Raw genomic sequence first — 27,004 nt, 5'->3', positions numbered from 1 at the left:
GCAGGCATACATAACATGCAGGCTTGCTTATAAGCCACCCACCACCTTCTCACCCAAGGCCACTGTAATCAATCCTGCCATATGAGAGCAGGCCAGTCCAAATGCATGCAATACTGCATGCTGCTCTGCATCCCCCCATCTGCACTGAGCTGTCTGACTGCTGCCACAGACGGGGAACTACTGTCGTGTGACCGCACTCTTTCATCTGCTCCCTGTACCCAACATCATCTCAGTCACATTGTAAGTGAAGCACATGGCCTGAGTGAAAAGCAGAGACTCTCCAAGGGGAATCAAGCCCTGTGTGCCATTTTTGAAGATTTGAAATGACATAACATTTTAAAACAGACCAAAACAAGTGTTCAAAAATACAGTTATCAGGCTGATTGCAATTTAGAAATTTTAATTGGGGTGATGACATCTTACACAGCAGAAAATGGCAAAATGCAAAGACAGAACGTTACTATGGAATTCCCTGTTGGTTTGACAAGAATAAAAGGCTCAATGAGACGCAGCTTTGTTTGCAATCTACATTTTTTGACTTTATATAAATTATTGTCTGGTTCGCTAACACACAGTAAACATGAAAGAAATCTTTACAAAAGATAGCCTTGTACATCAACTTGTGCTTGAAATGTAGCAATTAGGTCTAATTATCCCTGTGTTATGTGTCCAAATTACTTGTCAATGGAAACATTCATTGGAGAGGTCTTTCTTTAAAGACATATAGACATGCTGACAGTGTGCAGAAGTGACCCCTATCTCTATCATCCTGGACATACTGGTGAGATTTGGTGAAATGGTTACCTTTCACAAGGGGGTTTTGGTTGTTGATTGTAGGCCATATGGCCCTGGTGTGTAGGGCAACGACATGGCACATTGCACAAATGTAGTGGTGACTGATATTACCCTCCAAAACACTGAAGGTCAAAGGATACATCATCAGAAAACAGTGAACAGAACAGCTTGATGGCAGAGTTAGGGGTTAGTGTTGATGTCTAGACTAAAAGCTGAAGGCACGCTGAGGTTAAATTAAATCTAATTTAAATCCAATTAGGTCTGGGAGACAGAAAATGAAAAAAAACAAACAAACAGATTTTTGTGTTTCTGTGCATCCCCCAGACTAAAAAAGTGATCGAAGTCCATCAAATAATTTTGTGTGTACCTCACTACAATCAGGTTTGCTGTGCATCGGCAGCTAAAAATCACTCAAAGCAAATGAGTGCTCTAGCTCTGCTCTGGTCATTTCACTGTAAGAAAATCACTCAGAAGTAGCATTTTTCCCCAAAGGAAATAATACAGCAAACACTTAAATCCTAGTCGAGGATTTAATCTAAAAAAAATAATTAGGATCTGCCCTAGAAGAAATCACGATAGCCTCAAGATCTAAGGGCAAGCTTAACCATTTGCAGGTTGGAAGTAAAAAATATTTGATAGAAATGTATTTTCAAAAATGCCTACTATTGTGAAAAACAGGGGTCATCTTTATTTTTCATAATAAATATAGACTTTCTCACAGTTTTACAATTACATTTCGTGATTATCATACAAACAAGGATCAAGGAGAGCACTGATGGGCCACAACACCACCAACGACCAGATAACAGTACCTCAGAGGGGAAGAGAGTATGAGGGACTGATTGACAGAGGAAAGAGGCAGAAAAATCTGTGATTCAAAAGAAATTGATGCAAAACTACTCCCTTGATTTCCACATATCTTCTTGTTTCTTTTGATAAAAGAGCTGGACCTACGTTAAATAACTTAATTCATCCCTTAATGCCAACGATGGGTGTCCTGCACCATACAGATTTCACAAAAGGACAACCATGCAGGCTTTGCAGAAAGTACAGTGGATGAGTTGTTGGTAGTCTACTGCCCCCTAGTGTGAACCAGAGGAAGGTCAAAAATAACTAAAATTTAGGACCGTGGTGACTGAACCAAAAGCAAGTGTATTAAAAAAATAAATAAAGACAGTGAGGCACCTAGCATTTAGGCTGCTCTTCAATCTGTAGTGAAGTGAGCCCATGCCCCACTTGTCTGTGCCTCATCTCTGTGTGCTTTCCTCTCCCCCTCTTTCTTCCCGGCCGGCTCCAGGGCCTGTACGAGTACAGTATGTTCTCTCCCTGGGTGAGTGTGTTTTGTGAGTATCAAAGAGTCTTAGAGGATCTGTTCGGTGCTAGAGGCGGAGATGTCAAGTAGTCTCCAGGCAGCGTATGGGTTAAGCTCCTCCTGGTCTCGACACAGCGCCCACACGTACATCATCCTGAGCACTTTTTCCTAGCAAGGAAAACAGACAGATGCACTTATTCATAAGTGTTCAATTCTTTTTAATCATTCTTAATCAATGTAAAAAATGGAGGAGAAATACACACTTAAAATATGATTCTAAGAACACTAAATATAAGCGTGTATGTTGTGGCTATGTTAGCCTGATCAGTTTTGTACTGTCCAAACATGTGGACAAATTGTATTTTGATGCTTTGGCAGTATTGTTTTCTATTGTTTTCATACTTGAATTGAGAATTAACTTTCTGAGACAGTTTACAGGAAATGAACTAGTGAGAATGATTTCTATAAGCCACACAAAGTGACTGCTAACATTCTTTTTGAGTTAGCTGTGCCCAGTTAATGTCTTAACTAAAACCAAGGAACTTTGAAAGGGGGAAATGAAGTAACAGAGAGAAACTAGGCATAGGAGACACAAACTACTCCACAGGGGCAGTGTCTGTCATTTGATCTCCAGACGTTAGGATAGAGCAGATAAAACAGTGAAGAACAGTAGATCAACCATTAATCGTCTGGCAGTCTTTTCACATTGAACACAGGGGCAGATGCCAATTGCATGGTACTGAGGGGACACCTTGACCACTTTACCAATCACAGTTGTCCCTGAGTTTCCCTGAGTGGACAATATGGCTAATTTACAACTAATAAACCTTTTTTAGGGCCCTGGATATAAATAATAAGAGTCAATAGAGGCTCCATCGACTCACTGACATTCTCCCACATTTGTGTTTACGACAAGGTGCCACACAAAGACATTCTTTATGTAAAATCATCTGACAAATTCTAAGAAATGAAAGACCGGTTCTCTTGGCGGTATAATGTGTATCTGTTCACATGTGTGTAACTTACAGGATCACCCTCCACCACCTCTCCTTTGGTGTTTCGGATTACCATGACTAACTGAGCCTGGAAGGTAATAATCAGTACGGGACCCTGGTCCATCATCTTCCCCATGGCCAGCTGGAGAAGAGGATACATATATACATTATTGACCCAACAAATCTGATTTTTAAATAGCATTCAAATATTATAGAACCTTGTCATGGCTCAAGAGTATATTTAAAAATTAAACAGGTTATAGTTAATACAGACAAAAATACGGCAAGGAATAACAAGGACTACAGAAAGTTTAAAATGTATGATCACCAGTGACATTTGCCTGTAATTTTGTCATGAAATTTGACAGCGCTGACATTAGCATGCCTTGGTTGTATACAGACTTTTGATTTGGCATATTTGCAAAGTTTGTCACATCAGATTACCATACACACTCTGACCACAAGCACTTCAAATCAAAGCAAAACAATTGCAATGTATTAAAAAAGGCTCCTAACTGGCTGCCTGTTAGTATTGATGTATTCACATGTGGGGAAAAAAGCAAGGGTCTAAAACAAGTAAAATCCATTGATTTGTGATTTAATTTTTAAACAAAATTCAGTTGTTCATGACAACTTATTTTAATAAATTTGGTTTGTGAAAATTATTGCAACCAGTTAGTGTAATTTAGATTACAAGCTATTGGCATGAGGCTAAAAGCCAGCCAACTTAACTTAGTGCACTAATGGGATTTTAACAAAAACTTAGGGGCGGCAACATGCACGGCTTGAATATTAATCTTGCGTAGTGTAGTCCAAAGTACTTACATCAATATTGTCAATGTCCAAGATCTTAGAGTGGAACTGAAGTCCCATGGCCTTGGCTTGTTGAATTGGGTGTGCCAGCTGGCTGTATGTCTACACACCCAAAATGGAGAAGAATATAATATTGTGACCAAACATTTAATGAGGAAGGCAATATATGCATTAATATTAATCAAGGTACTACAGCGCTATGTGAGCAGTCTAACTATTGTCTGCACGTCAATATCAAAACAAGTCTATGGTATCTGTATTTCCACATTCAAAGTGCAGAGTGTCTGAGTGAAGAAGGTCATACCGCTTCATAACACCAGTCCTTGAGTACTTCCAGCTCCCCTCTGATCATAGCCTGCATGGATACAGAACAAACACCAACTTACAAAAACTTCTTGGATACACTTAAAAGGGTAAATTCAAGACCTACTAACATACACTATTAACATAACATATATATGTACTTATACGTATGTATTTAGATACAGTACATTTGTAGAGATTTTATTTCAACAGTGTTATAAAAATAAAATCTTTCTTGACAGGAACATGCTCTGTCTATACTTCATCTGTTCCTCTCTCAAATGGACTAAATGATCAAACTAATACACAGAGGCTGGTATCAGCGTTGTTTGCATTTAAACATACCTCTAGTATATTGGGGATGATATCTCGCTCACACTGCTTGAGAAAAGAGTCTTTGTCAAAGGATGGGTCCACCTTCAAAATCTCTGTTAGTACCTCGGACATCTCAGTCTTAGAAAACAGTCCACCTAAATACATGTGGACAGGAAACACATATATAAAGAAAAGCACACAGTGACAACAGGGTTCTTGTATCTTCTCTGTTGTGGCTTGACCTCTCAGTATGAGTAACGCAGAGCTAACTCACCTATGAGGTCAGTCATCTTATCAGTGACGGCGCGAGACGCTCTGATGAAAGCGTTGTCACTCTCATCGTACTTCATCTTCATTTCAAAGAACCCTGCAACAAACATGAGAATTAGAGTCAGATTTTAGGTTGAAACCTGAAGCCTCCATATCCTCTACAGACCCACTGAGGTTGAGATAAAAATAATAATTCTCTCACATAAGCCCTGTCCTTACAAACTCACAGTGAGTACATATACAGAGGTGAGACATCATTTTTCCTGTCAAGAGTATGAATTCCCACAGGGCCTGCTGGTTAGACAACATGAAAAGCCTAAAAACTGAGGCTCAGGCTGCTGTGCATCGCTGCTGGATGAATCATGGTGCAGTATATTTCAGATGTATGTTCTTATAAATAAATGTTAACACACACTCACATCTCTTCAGTCCACTCACACAAAAACACTAATACATACAAACTTCTTTAGCTAACACTAATAGAATAGTTAATATCTAATACAAATTTAACTAATAGCCAATGTATTGGTCCTCTTGCCCAACCTTCATATTATGTGTAGAGTAAGTGCTGATTATGCCACAATTATCGTCAAACTTTGCACAGCTGATTTTGCATAATGTCTTAACTATAAAGTCAGTTCTTTTTTTTTAACCTGTCCAAACATTATTAATCATTAACATCATTTCCCTAAATAATGTGCATAATATCAACAAAATCAGCACAGAAATGTAAATTTCTAGAGCCTCGATTTTACAGACTCTCCTCTTCAACCCAACAACCCAAGGTGTTCTCCATCCAGGACTAGGCGCAAATTTATCTTACCAGTATAGTCACTTCGTTATAGCTTAATTTATCTCACCAAAACTGTGTAAAACCCTCATCAATACCAGCATCCCAGGACACCCTAAATAAGATGGGTTCCTGCCAGTTTATTTGGCCCATCATGGTGTTTAACTTATTCACCACTCAGCTAATAAATTGAAAGTTTCCCCTTTCTATTTATGACTTTTTTCCCACTTTTTTTGATATTTACTAGTTATCTTGGACTTCATATTACTTATATGCTCTGGAAAACTGCTGGTTATCTAAGTTTATGGCTGGATCACTGCAGTAGCAAAATAAACAAGTATCTGTAAGTGAAACTTAAAATGGTTCCTGCATATCATAATAGGTGGATAATATGTGGGAACAGCCATGGACGCAGATAGACAGAAAGACAGAGAGGTCAGCTGGTCCTTACTGTTGAAGACCACATTGTTGTCTTTGAAGTCTTTCCACTGCTGGTACCACTTTGAGTCCTTGTGGAGCACCATACCCATAGCTTCCCTGAAGAACACACAAAGTACAGCTTCAAACAGAAGGCTGAAGGAAACAGGGTGTCACTGTTGACATGCAGCACTCAAGCTGATCATCATATTTAACAATATTAATCCTGAAAGAACAGACAGAACCTACTCTTATTCCAAAACACAGGATGACCAGTCAGCAAGGGTTAACATTAGACAACAGTCTAACAACTTCTCTCTGCAAACTGTGATGTGTTGGGTGGGAGACAATAACACATTTCCTGCTTCCTGGTCCCGAAATAACACTGTGTTAAAAACTTCAAATGGTTTAAGCCAGTGTCTGCTACCTGATGACAGCTCTCACAGTTTTTCAGCTGTGATTTTCATTTACTGTATGTTTAAGTATATTGATTAGACTGTATGAGGAAATATGAGAGGTGCTAGCTATCTCTGAACCTGAGAAGCGTGCCCCTCTCTGTATCAGGGCAAATCAGTGGGCACTCACGTACTCATTGGCTTCGAAGACCTTGTTGTCATCCACTGCCCCCTTGGAGGAGAACTCACTCCTCTTCCTGAGTCTGGCAGGAGGTCTGTATGGGCCAGTGTGGCCCAGGTCATCTATCTCTTTCTTTACACTCTCCATGCCCTGAAAACAGACAAACAGGTAAGAGACAAGAAATTAACAAATAAATTCTAGTGTTCAGATACATCACTTTCAGGACTCCTTACTTTATTTAGAAGAAACAAAAGACTGCAGCTTAAATTTTTGAATACAGAAATGTATTTCAAAAATAGTGATTGCAGTGACTCCATACCTGTGATATTGCTCTGAACGCACCAGTCTTCCCAAACTTCTCTCCACTCTTTGAAACGCTCTCTGCTGAGGTCTTAGCTGTTCTGGCTGCCTCCTCCATTCCCTCCTTGATTTTCTTCCCAATTTCTGTACGAGTGACCTCCTCTAGCCCCTGTTCACACACACACACACACACACACACACACACACACACACACACACACACACACACACACACACACACACACACACACACACACACACACACACACACACACACACACACACACACACAAATACACTTCGTAAGGGTGGATGCACCAACTTTAACGGCATATCTATCATATGACAATCAAAAGAAAGGCTGCATCTGAATGAGGTACCAATCACATTTACCTCTTTAACCGTCTCTGAAAGGTTCCCTAACTTCTTCTTGAGAACCTCGGAGGTCTTCACTGTTTCAGACTCAATTGTTTTCTTGGAAAGAGACAGAAGGGTTATTAGATTTAAAAACGCATCACATCCATTTACCATTTTTTATGACATTGATAGTCACAAATCCTGTGAGTGTGGCCAAATACTAACATATTTTCTTCTAGCTTGTTTCAATGCCTCTGACTCCTCAAGTTTTTTGGCCTCTTCTCGGAACTTCTTGATGTTTTCTTTCATTTCCTTGTTCTTGTTTAGCTCCGTCTTCAAGTTGTCCAGAAACTCCCCCAGGAAACCTTTTCTGCCACCGCCTCTCTCCCCTGATAAATACCTCACCTGCAGAAGGGCTGCCTGAGGCACCTTGTTGGTATGAAACAGAAACACCACACAATATGGATTTAGAGCAACCAAGCAACCAACTCTCCTATTGTGTTAGGGTCAGATTTGACCCATTTTCAAGTTCAGATGTGTGAAACATACTTTTAATTTTTTCTGATCAAAACACAGCTTCATTACATCCTCTACAATGGCCTACTGAATACAATAAAACACATTTTGATAATTTTTCTTTTTTTTTTTAAAATGCCTATAAAAAATAAAAAAGTTATATCTGCATGGGTCAAATTTGACATAGTAGTAATTATGGGTTGTTTATGCAGAGAAATATACAGTAAATATTGCCAAATCATCATGAATAACAAACATTACAACAAAACAAAAATAACAGTAATGAAATCCTATAAAAAATATTATAATAATATTGTGTAATAATATTAAAATTATGTTTCATGCCAAGAAAGCATATTGACTTGAATTCAATGGTAGAGTGGCACGCAGCAAATATGATCCCACGCACACCCCTCCACTCTCTTTCTCACTCTCACTCTCTCTCACTCTCTCACACACACACACACACACACACACACACACACACACACACCTCCTGTCCTCCAGCTGTATAGCAGTATATAGGTTTCAGCTTTCTCGCATTTTATTTCTCACAACTCACCACACGTACACAGACACCCACCCTAAGGCTTACCCTAACCATAACCTTGAACACTGACCCAAAAATCTGCTTTTTCCCCAATTGGGGACAACAGCTATGTCCCCAATTAACTGGTCTTTAGTCTAAATTTGTCCCTGAAAGTAGCCTATGACAGACACACACACACACACACACACACACACACACACACACACACACACACACACACATACACACATAGACACAGACACACATCTCCTATTCCCCAGCTGTATAGCAGTATATAGGCTGGGGCTTTCTCATGCTTTATTTCTCACTGCACACCTGCATGCACACACAAACACATGCATGCACACACGATGCCAGAGATGAAACTTCTTGTGTGATTGACCAAATTAAATTTTATTTTTAGAAATCAAATTTACTTTTTTCATAACTTTAACTCTCTCTTTTTCAAGCAAGTGAACGTAGAGCTGCAACAATTAGTTGAATAATCGATTAGTTGCCAACTATTAGATTAATCGCCAACTATTTTGATGATCATTTAATCTTAAATGGTAAAAATTCTCCGATTATAAATTCTCAAATGTGAATATTTTCTGGTTTCTGTAGTCTTCTATGACATCAAACTGAATATCTTTGGCCTTTGGGAAAAGGTGATCATTTAATGGACCAAACAACTAATCAAGATCTTAATTGACAGATTAATTGATACTTAAAATAATCGTTAGTTGCAGCACTAAATAACATGAGGAAACTTCCCCACAGAGGAAGGCTGATACTGACAACTAGCCTCCAAAGAACAGCTTCAGAATATCCAGAGAGAGAGAAAGATATGGCAGTAACGCAGCTTGTGTCAAATGTTCATACCTGTGAAGAGCTTGTGAGGAACCCCCATATCCTGTAGACATTTGGTCTGTTGTGCAGCAGCAGGTAGGAGGAAGGCAATGCCACCAAGCCTCTTCTTACACATTTCTGGAGACAGAAACACAAACTCAAAATTTAATAAGCACTCAGGGAATATGCTAGAAACAACTGAAAAGTTGACACTTGAGCATTTCACTGAGAAATAACTACTTAAGGAAGACGTATCGTTGCAGAGAGAATAACATGTCATTGGTGTTGGAAGAGTATTTGCAAGTAAGTGATTGCGTTAAGATCGATATTCAAACGTCTTTCATTATAAGGCATAGTAAAAAGTCAAAACACGTAGCTACCCAAGTTGTCATTTTACTTGGGAAAAGATTTCGTCCTGCGCTTCATAGTCCAAACACCAGCTCCATATCTTACTTAGAGAGCTAGCTTTAACTTAGCTAGCCAAAGCTGCGTAAGCAGCGTGGTCAGAAAGAGGTCCTGCATTTGTCATTAGTAGTAGACCATGCAGTTCAAAAACACCGTTTAAATTTTCCCACTTATTATTCAGTGGTGTTTAAATGTTGATATTTAACAAAAAACGTCCAGAGAACTCACCTGGTAACACTGACACAACGGGGTAGCCATCTTGAATGTAGTGCCTGTGACCTTCTTCCGGTGGTGACCTTCCGTGTGCACGTGGGAGGGTCCTGCGCACCCAATGTGACCATCAGAATAGCATAATTTACCCAAAGTTCTACTTTTGTACATTTATCACATGTTGTTCATAAGTGTGCCTCGCTGCACTGATAAAGTAAATGGGTCGACATCAAATTTTATGAAACCCTAATTAACTGTAAGTGCATAAGTCACAAGAAAGCTTAAGTTTACTTTAGTTGCTTCAGAGACAAATCTTAACTATGCATCAAGAGGCAGCTCAACAAATTTTATTTTTAGATTCAAGAGTTAAATGGACAAAAATAGCTTTTTATATATGGAATAAACTTCCAGTATTGCTGACTCATTGAAGCTGAGAAATTTTAAGATGAAGAAATAGCTCAAATGGTCTCTCAGAATAGGGACCTTGCACAAATTAATTTACGCCACCCTAACCCTACACCCCCCTTCAGAGGACCACAATGTAAATAAACCAGTGGGCTTTATTGTGTGATTTAATCCTCAGTTTGAGAGTGTATGTGATAATCTTCAAGTGAGGCAGTATTATGTGTATTACTATGTGTATTACTTATGATTGTCAAATCTAAGTTGATCTCCACCACTCACTGAACAGTCCACTATATTGACATGCAATGCAATAACACACAAACAACCAACAAGAGATTTGTTATTGAGGTTTATTTATCAAAACCTTATAGAACAAAGGCAATGACAGGTGAAGCAAGACAGAAAAAAAAAAAAAAAAAAAAAAATTAAAATTTGGTCTCTAAAAAAATAAAGAAAAAAGAAAAAAAGTAAAATTTTAGCAAGAACTAAAACACTTTCACTGTTACAAATTACTAACTAAAAACAACGTTTTCACTGTTACAAATATCTAACAAACCATGTGAAATGTGAATAGAATATCAATATGTTTGAAGGGAAATTTGGATCAGGGACTAAATGAAATATCAAATGCAACACAAACAAATAACTTATGCATTCCTATCAATCCTAACATCAATCTCTCTTCCATTCAGCCGATAGCCATTCATGGTCCGGCAGGCGCGCTCAGCAGTTTCAGGGTTGTCGAAGCGAACCACACCACAGCCTTTGGACTTGCCGTTCTCCATCTTAATATCGGCATACTGAACCATGCCTATGGAACGACATAAGTGCATATGTTAGAAAAGTCATCTTTAAAACAAACAGCCACAAGTCACTTCTGATTTATATTACAGACTATGGTTATCATGATGACTCTTACCACATGTATTGAAGGTATCCTTCAGCATCTTCCAGGTGAAGTCAAAGGGCAGCTGAAAGACAAAAATCCATTTAAAAAAAATGTATTGAAATCATACTGTATGAGTAGATGCTGATCAAACAAATTAAGCCCAACTACACTGTACATGAAACACTTACATTTCTGACAAAGATCTGGCATCCCTTCCTGACATTGCCTCCTCCGGTTCCGGGCCCTCCAGCTCCAGCTCCTCCAAAGGAATTGCCACCAAATCCACGATCCAAGTCTGCAGAACGATCAAACTGACCAACACCTCCGGATCCCATCCGGTCCATTCCAGAGCTCATGCGGTCGAGGCCACCGGACGGGAAGCGATCGAGACCTCCAGCGGAGCCCATGCGGTCAAAGCTGCTGGCCATTCTGTCAAGCCCGGTGTTGCCCATGCGATCCATACCCATTGGGGAGCTAAAGTCCAGACCAGCACCCATGCGGTCCAAACCAGACTGGCCCAAGCGGTCAAACCCAGCTGGGCCTAGGCGGTCCATGCTGGAGCTCATACGGTCCAGGCCGGGTCCAAGCCTGTCCATACTGGGCCCCAGCCGGTCCATCCCTGAGCCCATCCGGTCAAACCCAGAACCCAGCCTGTCCAGATCAGACACGCGGTCCATCCTGTCCATTCCCATCCGGTCCATCCCTGCCATGCGATCCATGCTTGCTCCTAGACGATCCATTCCAGAACTCATGCGGTCCATGCCCAGGGAGTTTCCTATTTGAGGGGGGAAAAAAAAGGGGGGGGGAGAAGGTCACGCCAACAGTCTGATAAGATGTGATACTCATTACAGCTCAAGGGAGTTGGGGGAGAGGGATTGCAGACAAAATCCTGAGAATACTAACCCATTCCTCTTTCAAACGAGTCTCCAAAATTATTGCGAGACATGCCCATTTCATTTCGACCAAACTCCCTGTCAAAAGCACCACCAATCCCACGGTCCATCTCTGACAATGCAAGAGATGAAACCATTAGAAACATCCAGCTAAACAAACGTGAGTGCTCCACGCTTGCTTTGGAATGCTTAACATGCCTCAAAACGTCTCCTTACCGTTCATTCTGCCCATCCCTGAAGAACCATAGCGATCCATGTTGTTCATTCCTCCAAAGTTGTCCATTCCTAGAACAAAGGAGAAGAAAGTCTTAGAGACAACATGGAAATCTGATCCTTTAATGAGTATCAAAAAGTGCTGTTTCAATTAATCTCAGTTAAATGTGATTTTGTCAACTCAGAAAGGGGATGGATATGCTATATAAAAGATCTAACTTTATTAAGTGTTGAGTTTTACTACAACAGTTGAGGTAAATGTATGCCCACAGTCACTTGACAAATTCTGATATATACCTCCTCCCATACGGCCTCCCATATTTCCAAAGCCCATTCCATCCATTCCTACAAGTGAGAAGAGAAGTCAGCCACTGATTTCATTGGCATCTTGTGTTAAGGAGGAAAATAACAAAAACCACTGGAGCTAGTTACCTCCGGGGCCCATGTTGCCCATTCCACCACCTGCACCTCCACCACCTCTGTTGAGTTGGCCAGCATCAATAGGCTGGCCACCGGGCCCTAAGCCCAAACCAACACCGCTCAGGCCACCTGGGCAGAGAAATAGGGTTCAATATTAAAATGTTGTGTACATAGGAAATGTCTTGTGTCCATAGAAATATGTTCAATTTGGAAATCAGAGAGGCCCTTGTGACTCCTGACAAACTGTTCAACTGGCATAGGATAATGTGGTTGTACAGTAAGCAAAGTACAGTGCTGCTTGAAAATTTGTGAACCCTTTAGAATTTTCTGTATTCTTGCATAAATTAATAAAAGTTAGACGTAAAACATGATTTTCACACCTAGTCCTAAAACAAAATAAAAAAGGGACCCAATTAAACAAAAACATTACTTATTTATTTGAGAAAAATGATCCATTCTTACATAATTGAGACAGTATGTGAGCCCATCACAAACTTTCAAGCACCACTGTATGTGGCTGTGAATAATGACCTAGGCCCCATTAAAGTCATCTATATGATCTTAAATACAAAGTACACTTCTGCCATTTTAGTCGATTTATCTATGTTTGGATGTGTTTACACTGATGAAGGTTTATACTTACGAGGAAGAGCAGCAGCTCTGTCAGGTGGTCCAAAATCTTTTGGCAAGGATTTCTCATCCTGAAAAGGGCACATAAAAGGCATTCAGACTCTGCCCAAAACCATAACATGTTATGTTCTGAGGGGACATATACAGTGAGGTTTAGGCAACTTACCAGTTTGACATGCATGACCCTGTTGAACAACAGCTGCCCATTGAACATGGCTGTGAAGCCGTTAAGGAAAGTGTACCACAGACATCTTGAAAAAAAAAAATGCAATTATACTAAAACAACATTTTATGCGTGGAAGTATTCCAAACCAACATTTTTTCATAAGGATACAGACAGCTTGGACTGCTTCAAGGGGCATATCGAATGTTACTGTGCCCATGCCTCTGCTCTTTCCGTCCTTGTCCTCAAGAATGTCAGCCCTCACCACCATGCCTGCCATGCTGAACACTTCTTTCAGCTTCTTCCAGCCAACTTTGTAGTCAAGCTGTAGGCACAAGAACAATTTGAGAAAGTTACTTTAAAATCATGAGCAACGCTACAAAGACAAGTCAGACATCAATTTAGTGTGTTGATTTATAAAAAAAATTCATATGCATTTGCAGCTTTTTCTTTCCATATCAATAGATTATTTGTTTTTTAATAATATAAAAACAATGGGGGATATCTGGAAGTCTCACATTAGCAACAAAGACAGTGCTGCCAATCCTGCCAGCCTGCAGACCATGGATGATCTCATTGGGGATGTTGGGGTTGCTCATCAGGCTGGGAGGGATATTGACCATGGGGCCATTTGGTCCAGGGCCCATCCTATCCATGTTCATGCGATCCATTCCACCCATACCTCCCATTCCTCCATGGCCCCCTGGAGGGCCTCCACCACCTTGCCCCTTGTTGATTTCCCTCTGAGCAATGACACCATCGGGATCCTATCAAAAAGCAAGAAAACTTAGATTTTGCACAACTAACATTTCGTGTGTTGGGCAAAATTAGTCATTTTTTGGGGGCCTACCTCTTTCACTTTCAGGGGTCGTCCATTGAGATTGTGCTTGTTGACCTTCTCCACTGCTTTCTTCATTAGCTCTTCAGTCCTAAACTCAACAACACTGATAGAACATATTTCTAGTCAGAATAATCAAAACTCCTATTTCTAGTAAGAACCAATTCTGACAAGCACTGGCAAACTATTGGGATGGATAAAAGACAAAAGTTACTTACGCACAACCCTTTGTTGATTGAAGACAACAGAACAGGCCGGACCAAAAGGAGTGAAGGATAATTTAAATTAGTAAAAGCCATGGTTATAATAAGATATTTTATTAGAGAAAAAAATATATATATAAAAATTAGAATTTCATGCACAATCAAAAAGTTCATCACAAGCTTACAAGCCTTGTCCACAACTCTGTGCTTCCCAATAAAATTACAATATTAAGATCTCACATCACTAACACAATGCAATGTGCTGATTATTAATATTTTCCAACATCCAAAAGGCAGAAAATCCACAGTGAAATAGGATTAGATATTGGAGGTAACTATTCCAGTAGAGACGTCCTGCACAAAGTGTTATATTTAACAACCATCTAACAGTCCTAAAACAACCTCTTGCAGGCTACACCCCTTTAGTTCATAAGGAGCAAATCCAGCAACCAAAAGGGACATTGTCAGCTACTGCAATCCCACAGGATTGGCTGCACAGAAAACTGAAGTCCTGTTATGAGAGCATCAACCCTTGAATGACCTCAAGTCAGTGCCACAGGCGACACCAAATAGATCACACCTCCGGCATGTCACCATCTCACACACTCCATCAGGTTTCTGAATCTGAACAATTCCCCAACAATGAAAAAAAGAAACCAAAGCTGACAAACACAGGTTTGTCTAGGATTATTCATGTTTTATTTGTATGTATTTGCACTTACCCTCGATTTGCCTTCTGCGTCCATTAAGTGTTCCACGTACGTTACCTCACCCACTACAAATCAGATTCCAGAGACGACACACACCAAGGGGAGAGAAGCCGAGAGAACAATGGGGGTTTAGAGCAGAAACAAGTAGGGCAGCCGGTGACAGTGAGCTCAGACTGCCAGTCCTGAGCCTTCCCCCAGCACCTCAGCAGCAGCACAATATGGTACAGGTCTACAAAAAGCAAGCTTGTCTCTTTTTAAAAAAATAAAGACTTCTTACCCTGTCCTTGTTGGAATTCTCCCGAAGCACCAAAAGCAATAGACTGAGGACAACAACTGTTTAAATGGCCATCAGCCTTTCCATTTGGAAATAATGCAGTAAAAACCACCTTCTACTTGAAGATAATTGACCAAATGATTTCAAGTCGGCAAAGCCCGTTCAATGCCTCAGCCCATTTCATTGCAAACCTGTGCATACTTTGCCATTTTAAACCTCAGGATAATACATCAATCCATAAGCCTATCAGCTGAGCCTTAGAGGAAACCTAGGAAACTAGTCGTAGCCTTAATTACGGTAAAGTTATTGGGGGACAGGAACTTCTCTATCTACAAAAACATGTTCTTAAAAGTGGACCCGTTTCTGAGACGCACAATATCAAAATTTTGATTCAGCGTCGACCACTGCCACGCCTTCTTTCCAGATCACGAATCTGTTCAACGAATGGACATCAGTGACCAAACCTCTAGAGACAAGGACAGTGCATAAGAAGTTGCTTCATTTTGTAGACCTGTACCCCAAAGAAATCCCAACACACATCTCTGTTTGGCACAAAGTGGAGATCTGCTGAGAAAACTTTTGCTTGTCAAGGTCACACCTAAAAAAGAAAATGCAATTTAACTCCACAGTCAGTTGTCATAAAACGAGTACCAGGCACTCCTTCTGAAAAGAGGATTGTACCCTTCTTAACACATGCTTTACCTTAAAGCAAATACCAATTTTGTGCATTGATTCTGATACACCTAGCTTTTCAAATCCCCATGCTAAACAACTATTTTCACAGTAGCAGCATTAAAATCCGTATTGTACATGGGAGAATGAACTTAAGGCTAACCTCTGCTGAAAAAAAAAAAAATCAAAGTTGCTGCATCACAAATTAGTTTTCACTCGCCTTCAACATTTTTATAATGAAAATCATGAAAGCTCATGTTTTACCTTTAATTGTATATTGCAACAGAGCAAGATGTTCCTTGTTTATGGGCAAAATCATGTCACTACAGTAGTGTACTGTATATTCTTTCATGCGTTTCTTGGGGTGGAAAGCACCTCATTTTGCCGCTCATGATGCCAAGCCATTGGATTTTTCACATTTTTGAACCATGTACAACATCCACTTCACAAAAATAAAAACCACAAAAGGGTTTTGGTAATCTCAAATATAGTCTAACATCCAGGTTCACAGCACTCTGCAGCAACTCATTAGTTGACCAGACAAATAAGAGGGACCTGTTCCAAACCTTTACTTCCATGTATCTCCCATACAAGATCTCAAGCAACATTGTGCACAATAACTCCCTGAACAAATTCCCAAAAGCCTTTAAAAGTTGCAAGGGTCAAACAAAATGACCCTGGGTGCTGCATCTTTTTTTTGTCCTGTCCAAAGCTGACTGAGTCCCTCTTCTATAGACACCTTACCTCTCTCTCTCATCACCTTACCTTTTTCTTTCATCAGGTCTTTGAGGGCTTGCCATTTCACATCATATGGGATGTTGCTGACAAAAACACGGTATCTTTTGTTCACATTGCCATAGGGTTCATAGCGCCCGCCTCCACCTCTCTTCTGGGGCCTCTCCTTTCTGCTGGAGATGGAATCATGCTTGGCTTTCCCATTCACTTCCCTGTGAGAAGAGATTAGTTGATCAGTTTGTTTTCTTGTTTTGTTTTTTAGAAAACAACTCATCATTCAAGCATATCAACATGCTTTCACAAGTAATGATTACATGATTAGATTCTGAAAGTCTATTCTAAAGCTAAGATACAGGTAAAGTTACTGATAACCCTTAAAAGATGTGAGTGAAATTCCACATTTGCTAGTACATATAACTACTGAATTCACATTAAAACATTACAGGCTGCCGTTGTTAATCACTTGTCTACCTATTTAAGAGAGACCTGAATGAGGCCACTGCTGTAACTTAATACCAATAGAAGCGTGAATGGTTCAGTTGAACCTGATCATGCTAGAAACCTCTTAAATGTTAAATTTAAAATCACAACTTAGTGATGCTTCTAAAACCATTACGATATGATTAAAAAAGACAGTTTAAAAAATAGCGGAAACAGCTTGCAGGCGAGACAATCGCACTAAAGCCGCATGGCAAGGCCGCTCTCCTGGACACAGTGGGCCTAATGTTAAGTAATAACTGCATTGTTTAGTTTACTGTCTATAATAATTTTGCAAACGAAGAGAAAACATAGGTCAGTTAGTTATTTAAAATTATCAGGTAGCTAAGTGAACCGCTAACGTTACACTGCTTTGTTACGTAAAATGACTGCGATTAACCTATCCGGTAAGTAGTCGGGCCCCAAGACACGCCACCTAACAGTGGGTGAACGCATATTCCCGCGTATACAATGCAATTACTAATATATGTATATATATGCACACGCACACATACACATATATAACATTAATGTCGTTAATATACGCCTTACAAGGATAGTTAGAACTATTGGACGGTTTACCATCTGGTGCGACATTCCTGTGAATCAGGACCATCACGGCTAACAAGCTAACTAACATTAGCTGGTAAGCGCTAACAAAGGAACCTGGATGAATGGACTTACTGCTGCTGCTGCTGCTGCGGCGGCGGCGGTGGCTGCGTGCCTGCTTTCTCGGAGGTGTTTTCGGCCTGCTCGTTGGACATCTTCTGACACGGTTATTGTCTTGCCCAATGAAATTTCTCTCCGTAGATAATAAAGACTTGAGCGCCTTCAAAATGTACTTAAAACCAACAACTTACTGCTGTCTGTAATGTCTGCACACTGATTAGTAGTGCGACACCAGTGGGTAAAAATGGCGGAGAGAGCAATCTGCTAAGGCGGATGTGATGTGTGACTTTTATAGCCAGCAAGAAAGGTCTACATCCGGTGTTTATATTCAAAAATAAAGGTAATCGCGGTGCAAAAAAAGGATTTTGGGAACATCTGTGCCCGGGATGTAGATATTCAAATAAACAAAATACTTTATTTAAGTGAACCTAATTGAAAGATTGTTTGGTCAAAGATATGATTCAGTCCATTTAAAAATGTCTTATCTTTTGGATATCCAACTAGCCTGATAATAGTCGAAATTCAATTTTAGATATCTAAAACGTAAGACTAAGTAAGTAAGACCTAAAACAACAGTCTGAGGGTGCAGTGGACTTTTGGTCTAACCATGATAGCCAATATCAGTACTCCACAATAAGGAAAGTGGCCTTGCTAATACTGACAATGTTTGGATCCACTTACACTTGTGAGTCTAGCTTTTCTCATATGAATGCCATCAAAACAAGGGCAAGTTGTTCCCGTTTTTTTTTTTGTTTTTTTTTTACAGTCTATGGTTTTTCCATGACCAATGAGAAATTGCATGAGTGTCTCAGGATTGCCCTTAGCTACTATCTATGAGCCAAACTGTGTTGAGATAGCAAAATCAAGGCAGTGTAATTTCTCTCACTGACTCAAATAGGCTCTAAATGACAGACGTCTGATATGTATGGTAGTTCTATAGTGATAAATCACCAGATTGAGGCATGTAATGCTATCTTAGTGAAAATGCAAAGACTACAGATCTGTTTTTATGATGATTCAAATAGGCCTACTTATTGTTAGTCTGGATACTGTTTTACTGCTATAAGCACCATATGTCTGCTTGGAATTGTTTTTGGTAGTATCATGAACAGGCCAATTTATTGTTAGTCTGATGGCCACTGTTTTACTATGTTCATCTTGCATTTAGCATTTATGGATATACATATAGGCCATATAGCCTATTTAGTTTCACTCAGATCATCACAGAAGCTAAAGAACAGATCTACATTTCCATGTCAACCTGGCAACTCCATCTGCTGAGGCTGTGTGCTGTGATCAATACTTTAGAATAGGCTAGCTGTAAAATGGACCAAATTATGATGACACAATTTTGAGAATAACTGAGAATAACTAGTCAAAACTACAATGTAGTTGTGTGTAATAATTAGAGATATGTTACTGTTACTGTTAGTTACTGACAGTCATACACAAAATGCAGATATTAAGCTCCTTTAAGACATATACAAATATTCTTCTTTGAATAACAATTTGTGTCTGATACGGTTTTTCCACAAAAAGTTCACTTACCAAGTTAGAAATTCTTAAGTTATATCTCCTTCTCTCTCTTTAAAAATCCAGAATCTGTGAATATGTAAATATTTTTTCGATTTAAATGGCACATTAAATGCCACAGGATGTCTCCTACCTCACTGAAAAGTTCATTCTCGCTGTAGCTATGTTCACTGGAGGCTTCTAGTTTCCTCATCACACTTGAGTAAGTTGCATATTGGACCAGGATCAGCTTCAAAAATGGTTGTGATGTCACAAATCACTACTACTTTAACTTAGAATTTCAGTGACCACATAGAAACTTTCCACCTTCAGCAGATGAATGTGAAAACAGCCTTTAAGTGTCAAACTCTCATCATTCTGTGAAGCTCAAACACTGAAATACAGGAACAAAAAGAAAAACACCTTTTTGCATGGAGGGGGACTTTAAGAGGATGGAGTGATGAGTTGCGAGCAGGCTCAGCCCACTAGCCGTGATTTCTATCAATGTAGAGGGCAGACCCAAACACAACTAGTTAATACCATACAGTCTATGGTTCATACATAACCCAACTGCCCTGTCTATGCAGCCTGAGAGAAAGCAGTGGCCAACCTAAGGTAAGAAACACAAATCAGCCAGTGTTTGGGGTGCCTTACAGGAATCTGTTCAAGTTATGTTTAGTGTGATACAATCTGTTGACAATTATTTTAGTTTGTTGTCTTGATATTTTTCTTTTTTTTCTGTTGGTAAAATTGTAGTAAAGAAAAAGTGTGTAATCATGAAGAAGATGAAGAATGAAATAGCCTAAAGTGTGGATTATTAACAAAACTAAAACTAAACAAAATATGTTATTGGATCCAGTAGATCCCTCTTGAGACCCACCTTGGCCTGAAATTGGTTGAATGAATTCTTATATAGGCCTATAAAATGAATAGTTTGTCCTTTTCTTTGGTTTCATGCAAAAGAGAAATTTGTCTATTTTTCCAAATTTTAAGAAACCAATTGTGTTTAGTATTAAATTTTGTATGCAGCATATTTTGATCCATATACTAAACCAAATCTTGAGAGATGGGATGTTGCGTTCCTACAGTTAATAAAGGGTGAATAAGTACCAGGTGCCTGTAGACAGATCAACATATGCCCAGTGATTTCAGAGGATGACATCTGAAAACATTTCAGTCAGCTTCCAGACCCCCTTTCTATAAAGAGACGTCCTTGGATCACACACCGCAACAAGGCTAGCTAGGTCCTCTGAGAGCACCAATATATTTCTACACCCTTAAGTTCTTCTGTAATATATTGTAGTTAGAGATGCTCTCCATATCTGTTGTTGTTTTTGTTTTTCTTATAAAGTATGCGGATATGTGATAAACACTAAATATATTATGTAGGTTTATGAATTGAGCATTAGAAAGGGGGCAGGAAGTATTAACTTCCTCCTGCTTCTTCTGAGAGTTTGTTTCTTATGTTAAATTCTATTGATTTTTATTGTTTCTTGTTTGTATTCATGCTTGTTTTTATACATTCTGAGACAAAGTTCATCAAATCAAATCAAATATATCTGTTGAAATGTTTACTTGTCTGCTGGACATTGACCAAAAACTAAATATTTACCTTTTAGGTACCTGATTGGTCAATGACAAATAGCTCCATAAAAACATCAAATATTCAGTGGACTCTTTTGGACTTTGGACTTTCACAAACAAATCCAGGTCTGTTTCAAACTCAAATGACATAGATCCTCTCCTTATTGTGTGTGGATAGATAGAAAATTGCATAAGAATTCTGCAGTTGTGCAATTACATATTCTGCATCTTCTGGTGTTATTGGTTATTCTTTCCTTGAACAAAGAAAAATTAAGTAACAGCATGATACTAGATGTAAATAATTTGTAAATGCAATTGTTTCTTACATTATCCTCCCCTCTTTTATGTGAGACAGAGTAGGTGAACCCAAGTGCAGACACTCAAAGGAAGGAAACAGATATATAATAGAAATAAAGCATTTATTTTCAAGGCTGAGGAAGGGGAATGCAGGAAGCTTGGGCTGGTGACTGGGAGACTGGGGCTGGGGCTTGGGCACCTAGCTAGGAGACAGGCTGAGGTTTGGGCTGGAAACTAGGAACCAGGGGCTCAGGACTGGGCTGGAAGCTGGAAAGAGCAGGGGTCCAGGGCAGGGAAGCAGGGCTGACGAGATGAGATGAGGGGCTGGAGCCAGAGGAAACAGAACTATCAGGAACAGGAGGCAGGGGAAAGCAGGCAACAACAGGATAAATGCATGAGAAGTGGCTTGACGCATAATAAACGTAGCAGAGTCTGACCTGTCTCCACTCACATATCAGACAGACATATACAGATAGAGAGAGGAAGAGAGCCACTCAGAGAGTGGCAGCATGTCAGGGAGACACATGAGCATAACACCCTCTGCTGTAATGTGCATATCCATCAGTACCATTCTCATGCGTTATTTCAGAGGAAATTTGGATTCTCAATAAAATGTCTATTACTTTGGGACTCATTGTTTTCCCTTTCTTTCCCAGTATTTGTAATCAAAATGAAGAAGGGGGTTATCTTATCACTCTGTGTTCTTTTGCTGAGTGTCAGCCTGTGTGCAGGTGAGTGACTTGTTTGAGCTCTAGTTCCTTCGTACTATTGTGTCACCGTTCCTGATGTTTAAGCACATGTTAAATTCAAACAACTTCATAGGTAATTACAAGATAACTTTAATGGCATAGTCAACATGACAGCAATTTATTTTTTCCCCAAAAAACTTCACAATTAAACTATTTCTTCATTGTGTCTGTTCACCAAAGTCTTACAAAACCATGAGACAAAAGGGATTTGATTTGAGTTCAGGTTGGCTTGTTCTTTTACATGGATAAAAAAACATTGCTCACCTTAATGTGAGGCTATTTTAAATTTGGTTTCAGAACCATTTAAGCTCATTTTTATTTTTACTTGAGTAGATTTTTACTCCTCCACTTCAGTATATTTCAGTGTTTATTATAGATACAGTTTTTACTTTTTAACCACTGGTGGCTATTACACTACAGTGTAATCTAACTCGTTGAGATTATGTGAGCCACACAAAATCATAATTTACAACAAAAAAGTTTTATGATATGAAAAGTAAACTTTTGCAAAAGCAGGCTTTACTGAGCTAAATGGTTGTCTGTATATTTTTGTAACAATGATTGGACATGGAGTGACAGAATTTGTTCATTACATCATGTTTGTGTAATTTGTGTTGCATTTCTTCAGGATATAAGGAAGGCGATGTTAAGCTGGTTGATGGTAGTGTTACCTCTGAGGGCCGTGTGATGATCTATCATGAAGAAGAATGGGGGACTGTGTGTGATGACGGCTGGGGACTTAACGCAGCTAACGTGGTGTGTCGCCAGCTCGGTTTCTCTGGTGCAATAGAAGCTGTGAATTCACGTCACTTTGGAGAAGGTAATAAAGCTCTGGTAGACTGTGGTGCTTTGAAAATCAAGGCAGAATTGAGCATAAACTATGGTAAATGTGCCAAATAATAACAACAAATGATGTTGACATTACTACTTCATGAGGAAATCCCGTATGATGAGACAATCAGAAGGAATCAAATCATCTTCTTCTGAAGTTGTGATTACAATTCTTATGTTGCTTGCTTTAGAGACTGATGTTTTAGGCAGAATTTGGATGGATGATTTAGAGTGTGATGGGACTGAGACAAGCCTTGCCCAATGTATGTTCAGCGGATGGGGGAGAAATGACTGTTCTCATGATGAAGATGCTGGTGTTAAATGTAAAACAGGTAAGACTTATTAAAGGTTTAGAAGGAAATCAGATGCATTCTCTCTCTCTCTCTCTCTCTCTCTCTCTCTCTCTCTCTCTCTTCTTTTTAATCTCCTTTAGCATAGATTACACTTGACCATCCTTTACAAAAGGAAAGGAGATAATTCTGTCCTACAATTCCTTGTGACAGCAATATTTAGAGCGACCAGGTGACGCACCATTCACAAACCCTCTTGAGAAGAGGGTAGAAAGGCAGTAGTCAAAGATCAAGTCAGATCTAAATAAATCTGTCCAAAAGCATTCTTTTATTTAGAACACCACAGAATAACTGTTTTTGTGCCATTCATTTGACCTGAGAGTTTAAAGAACATATTTATTTGGTTGTGGTCTGAAAGGGGGAATTGCTGTGATAGTGAATGCACTGATAGTGGAGAGGTCCATGTCAGTGACTGCATAGTCTACTGCACTAGACCTAAGAGCTGAGGAGTATGTGAATCTCCCTAAAGAGTCTCCTCTGAACCTACCGTTAACTATGTACAGGCCTGATGCCTGACAGAAATGCACTACCCCCCCTGCCACTTTGACTTATTTCAGAGTCAAGGTTGTTCCGATAGGTGATGGGTTGTGTGGTAAAAATGGGAGACTGATCAAACACATGTGAGTCGTTGACATCAGGTTCAGTTCCTGTTCATCCTTGGGCCTAGAAATTGAATGGAGATTTTCAAAAATCTTTAAAATAAGGAGAATCTACTGGGGGTATATAAATAGCACAGAGATATTGATTTCTTTCAGTTATGCTCAGGGTTTGATCTAATCTTAACTCTCTCTCTCTCTCTCTCTCTCTCTCTCTCTCTCTCTCTCTCTCTCTCTCTCTCTCTCACACACACTCTGTATGTGTGTGTGTGTGAAAACAATATTGATTTTCACACATGGTATATGGTTACAAAGAAAGCACTGGCCAAGTTAGGTTGAAAATGTGTGAGACAAGAAATACAAGTTACAACAATGGAATAACAATCCAACAATAAGAATACTGGTGTGCAAGTAAAATACTAACGATGTCACTCTTCCTAAATTTAGCTCCTTTACAGACAACACAAACTACACCTGTGGCTGATCAGAGGTATTGTTTGAACCAAAATACTAGCCTCTCGTATCAGTTGGGGGAGCTGTTCAACAGTGGACGTGACTGTGACTTGGACATTGCAGTGGTGGTGGACAACAACACTGTGGAGACAATCTGTGCCCACAAGCTCATTCTTTCTCTGAACTCATTCTTTGAAGTCACACAAGCAGAGTCCACACTCAGCATTAATGTCGCTGCTGACTGCAGTCAATACGCCACCATGTTTGTAAGGTGAATGTTACCAATGTGTCTTGAAATTACCACTTCTTTGTTACCAGATAAACCTATGTGATGTTGCAAAATTCTACCAAAACTTGATGTAAATCAAAGCATACTAATAAAAATGTTTAAATTCTAGATACATTTACACACGACAGATCAACATCACACTATCCTCTGCTCAGTGTATTCACAAGATGGCATCTGACTGGGGTTTGAAACAACTTCAGAATGAGACAACAAAACTCTTCAGCTCATTTCTCCCAGAGGATCCCACTTTCCAGGGTCAAAAGAGCTTCTATGAGTATGCACTCCGTACAGGCGATGAGGCATTGCAGCAAAGCTGTCTTCGCTATTTGGCTTGGAACTTTGAGGCGCTGATCCACTCCCCAGCCTGGACGAATCTTACGCTGGATATGGTCAAGGCTCTTCTGTCTCGCTCAGATCTTGTTGTGTCCAATGAGACCTACATCCTTAAGGGGCTGGAGGGATGGGCCACAGCCCAAGGAAGCACATCTATTCCTGAGAGCCTTTTAGAACTCATCCGTTTCCCTATGATACCAGCTGAGGACTTGTACAACCTTAATGGCTCACAATACCAGACAAACAAGTTAGCAGGTTTTCATTTTAATGCCCTGCCTTTTGGGATGCTGCATGATGACGTGGCAAGAAATCTGAATGCTTACACGTCTAGGATTTACACTGGTAATCCATGGAGTTTTACTTTTGAAAACAGAGCCATCAAAGCCCACAATGATTATGGATTCTACACTTTTAACAGCCAGAACTTTGTTAGACTTAACAGTGATTTCCAAACCCCTGTGCATAATAGTGCCTATTTTGCCTTACATAGCATAACCTGGAAAGCAAATTTATATTTAACTGAAGCAGACTGCTTAAAAGGAAGTGTCACTTGCCTTTCTCTGCCAGCTGTCAGTTTAAAGATTCAGGATAAGCAAAGTGCATTACCCAGAGAGATGGAGAGTCGTATTCTTTACAGCAACAGGCTCGTTGTTTTGTGTGAAGGCAAGTACGTGTTCCACGTTGAGAATTTCAAAGTTGTTAATGGTGAGAATATGGCATTTGTTCCAACAAACAGCAGTGCAGGACAAGTCTATCCATGCCACTCAAACCGGTTCTCATACCAAGTGGTGGTACGTCCTCAGTACTTTACAGGGTAGTTCTGGTTTCCTCTGGGAACCTCAGAAAGTATGCAGGATAGAGAAATAGCAAATGTGTAATTTCTTTTTAGTTTCATGACACTGTCAACTCTATTAATCTTACAACAATCTTATGACAATTTCAAGTTATCCAGGTTGATCATCCTAACCCTTGCCATATAACATCCCTTCAGATACTGCTTGGATATCATTTGTCACTGTATTCACAGTATTCATGGCTAGAGAAAAGGTGTTACCAAAATGTTGTCTTGTTGTGTCCTTGATGTTATTCTGCATGCCATTAATTATCTGAGAGAAAAAAACTCTCAGATCATAATAAACCAATTAATCATAAACATGTTAAAGAAAGGACATGTTTGACTGTTTTATGTCAGTATCAGTGTCTGTATCTCTATTTCTCCTCATTCTGTCACTTCTCCAAGACAAAAACATAAAGGACAAGTTTGACTGTTTTTATGTCTTGTATCAATGTCTGTATCTCTCACTTACTTTCTTTCAATTTTAACATTAATAATAATAAGAAGAAGATTATTTGTAGCTATAGCACATTTCATACAAGGATTGCAGCTCAAAGTGCTTTACATGCAAATGACAAAGTCAGAATATCAGGACGAAATCAAATCACAGATCAATAAAAACAGATAAGAAGAAGAAAGAAACAAAAAAAGCAAATAAATAAAACAAACAAAAATGATAAAAGGTTGATAAAACAACAAATAGTAATTAACAACAGAGTATGATTTTTTTTAAAACTAGCTACAGAGTTGGCCTCTCTGATATGTTTTGATAGAAAATTCCATAATTTTGTGGCATAGTTTAAAAAAAAAAAAAAAAAAAAACAGCATCCCCAATTTTCTTGTGGGCCTGATTTCCAACTTCTAAAACATAAATATATTGATGATATACTTCCTTGATATATAGCACCATCACACCCAGTAATTTTAATAATTAGTAATAATTTTAAACTTTACCACACTTCATCGTAGTACGGAGATGCTGTTTAGTTTCCTTGATTGAAGCATAATGGAGGAATGAGGACTTTTATCTTATTAATCTTACTATAATTTGGGTGAAACCTATATGCATTGATGTAAATGTTCAACCTAGTTTCTTGAGAATGAGAGCTGAAACCTGTTCTAAATCAACGTGTATCACTCAGTAAATAAGTTGTTAAAAACACAGTAGTAATTTTGTTTGTTAATATTTATGGTTTGTTTATTATTTTATTCTGCAGTGCGCCGCCAGACCG

At 39.3% G+C, this 27,004-nt stretch overlaps 3 protein-coding genes and 1 long non-coding RNA gene across 11 annotated transcripts; 2 read left to right on the top strand and 2 right to left on the bottom strand.

The window, feature by feature from the left end:
* Window positions 1-460: 460 nt before the first annotated feature.
* On the top strand, window positions 461-16,614 carry LOC122988335. Its single transcript, XR_006404772.1, has 3 exons — window positions 461-559; window positions 4,122-4,123; window positions 16,603-16,614. It is a non-coding gene; the product is annotated as an uncharacterized LOC122988335 (long non-coding RNA).
* On the bottom strand, window positions 1,459-9,878 carry timm44 (translocase of inner mitochondrial membrane 44 homolog (yeast)). 2 transcript variants are annotated; one of them, XM_044360577.1, is made up of 13 exons: window positions 9,771-9,878; window positions 9,171-9,275; window positions 7,469-7,672; window positions 7,280-7,360; window positions 6,906-7,055; window positions 6,600-6,736; window positions 6,045-6,130; window positions 4,808-4,900; window positions 4,564-4,688; window positions 4,220-4,270; window positions 3,928-4,017; window positions 3,134-3,244; window positions 1,459-2,275 (listed from the first exon to the last, which is right to left on the bottom strand). In XM_044360577.1, the coding sequence occupies exons 1-13, from the start codon at window positions 9,798-9,800 to the stop codon at window positions 2,156-2,158; spliced, it is 1,383 nt and encodes a 460-aa protein (XP_044216512.1). In that variant the 5' UTR covers window positions 9,801-9,878; the 3' UTR covers window positions 1,459-2,155. The 2 variants fall into 2 exon arrangements, with proteins under 2 accessions (XP_044216512.1, XP_044216513.1); XM_044360578.1 differs by lacking the exon at window positions 9,771-9,878 and adding an exon at window positions 9,518-9,658.
* Window positions 10,492-18,194, bottom strand: hnrnpm (heterogeneous nuclear ribonucleoprotein M). Of its 5 annotated transcripts, XM_044360568.1 has the most exons (16): window positions 17,959-18,192; window positions 16,828-17,009; window positions 15,129-15,181; window positions 14,422-14,429; window positions 14,216-14,309; window positions 13,884-14,132; window positions 13,537-13,690; window positions 13,369-13,418; window positions 13,216-13,273; window positions 12,585-12,701; window positions 12,450-12,497; window positions 12,156-12,224; window positions 11,950-12,051; window positions 11,235-11,821; window positions 11,077-11,128; window positions 10,492-10,968 (listed from the first exon to the last, which is right to left on the bottom strand). In XM_044360568.1, exons 1-16 carry the CDS (start codon window positions 18,036-18,038, stop codon window positions 10,805-10,807), a joined length of 2,067 nt encoding a protein of 688 aa, XP_044216503.1. In that variant the 5' UTR covers window positions 18,039-18,192; the 3' UTR covers window positions 10,492-10,804. The 5 variants fall into 5 exon arrangements, with proteins under 5 accessions (XP_044216503.1, XP_044216505.1, XP_044216504.1 ...); XM_044360570.1 differs by lacking the exon at window positions 11,950-12,051 and having other exon boundaries at window positions 17,959-18,193; XM_044360569.1 differs by lacking the exon at window positions 12,450-12,497.
* A 126-nt stretch (window positions 18,195-18,320) lies between these two features.
* On the top strand, window positions 18,321-26,207 carry LOC122988333 (galectin-3-binding protein B-like). 3 transcript variants are annotated; one of them, XM_044360576.1, is made up of 6 exons: window positions 18,321-20,070; window positions 21,993-22,067; window positions 22,714-22,905; window positions 23,108-23,248; window positions 24,310-24,586; window positions 24,714-26,207. In XM_044360576.1, the coding sequence occupies exons 2-6, from the start codon at window positions 22,007-22,009 to the stop codon at window positions 25,753-25,755; spliced, it is 1,713 nt and encodes a 570-aa protein (XP_044216511.1). In that variant the 5' UTR covers window positions 18,321-20,070; window positions 21,993-22,006; the 3' UTR covers window positions 25,756-26,207. The 3 variants fall into 3 exon arrangements, with proteins under 3 accessions (XP_044216511.1, XP_044216509.1, XP_044216510.1); XM_044360574.1 differs by lacking the exon at window positions 18,321-20,070 and adding an exon at window positions 21,777-21,881; XM_044360575.1 differs by lacking the exon at window positions 18,321-20,070 and adding an exon at window positions 21,777-21,886.
* The last annotated feature ends 797 nt before the right edge of the window (window positions 26,208-27,004 follow it).

Source organism: Thunnus albacares, chromosome 9 (genome assembly GCF_914725855.1).
Source record: "Thunnus albacares chromosome 9, fThuAlb1.1, whole genome shotgun sequence".
Lineage (NCBI taxonomy): Eukaryota > Metazoa > Chordata > Actinopteri > Scombriformes > Scombridae > Thunnus > Thunnus albacares.
This window is presented reverse-complemented; position numbering and strand designations above follow the sequence as displayed.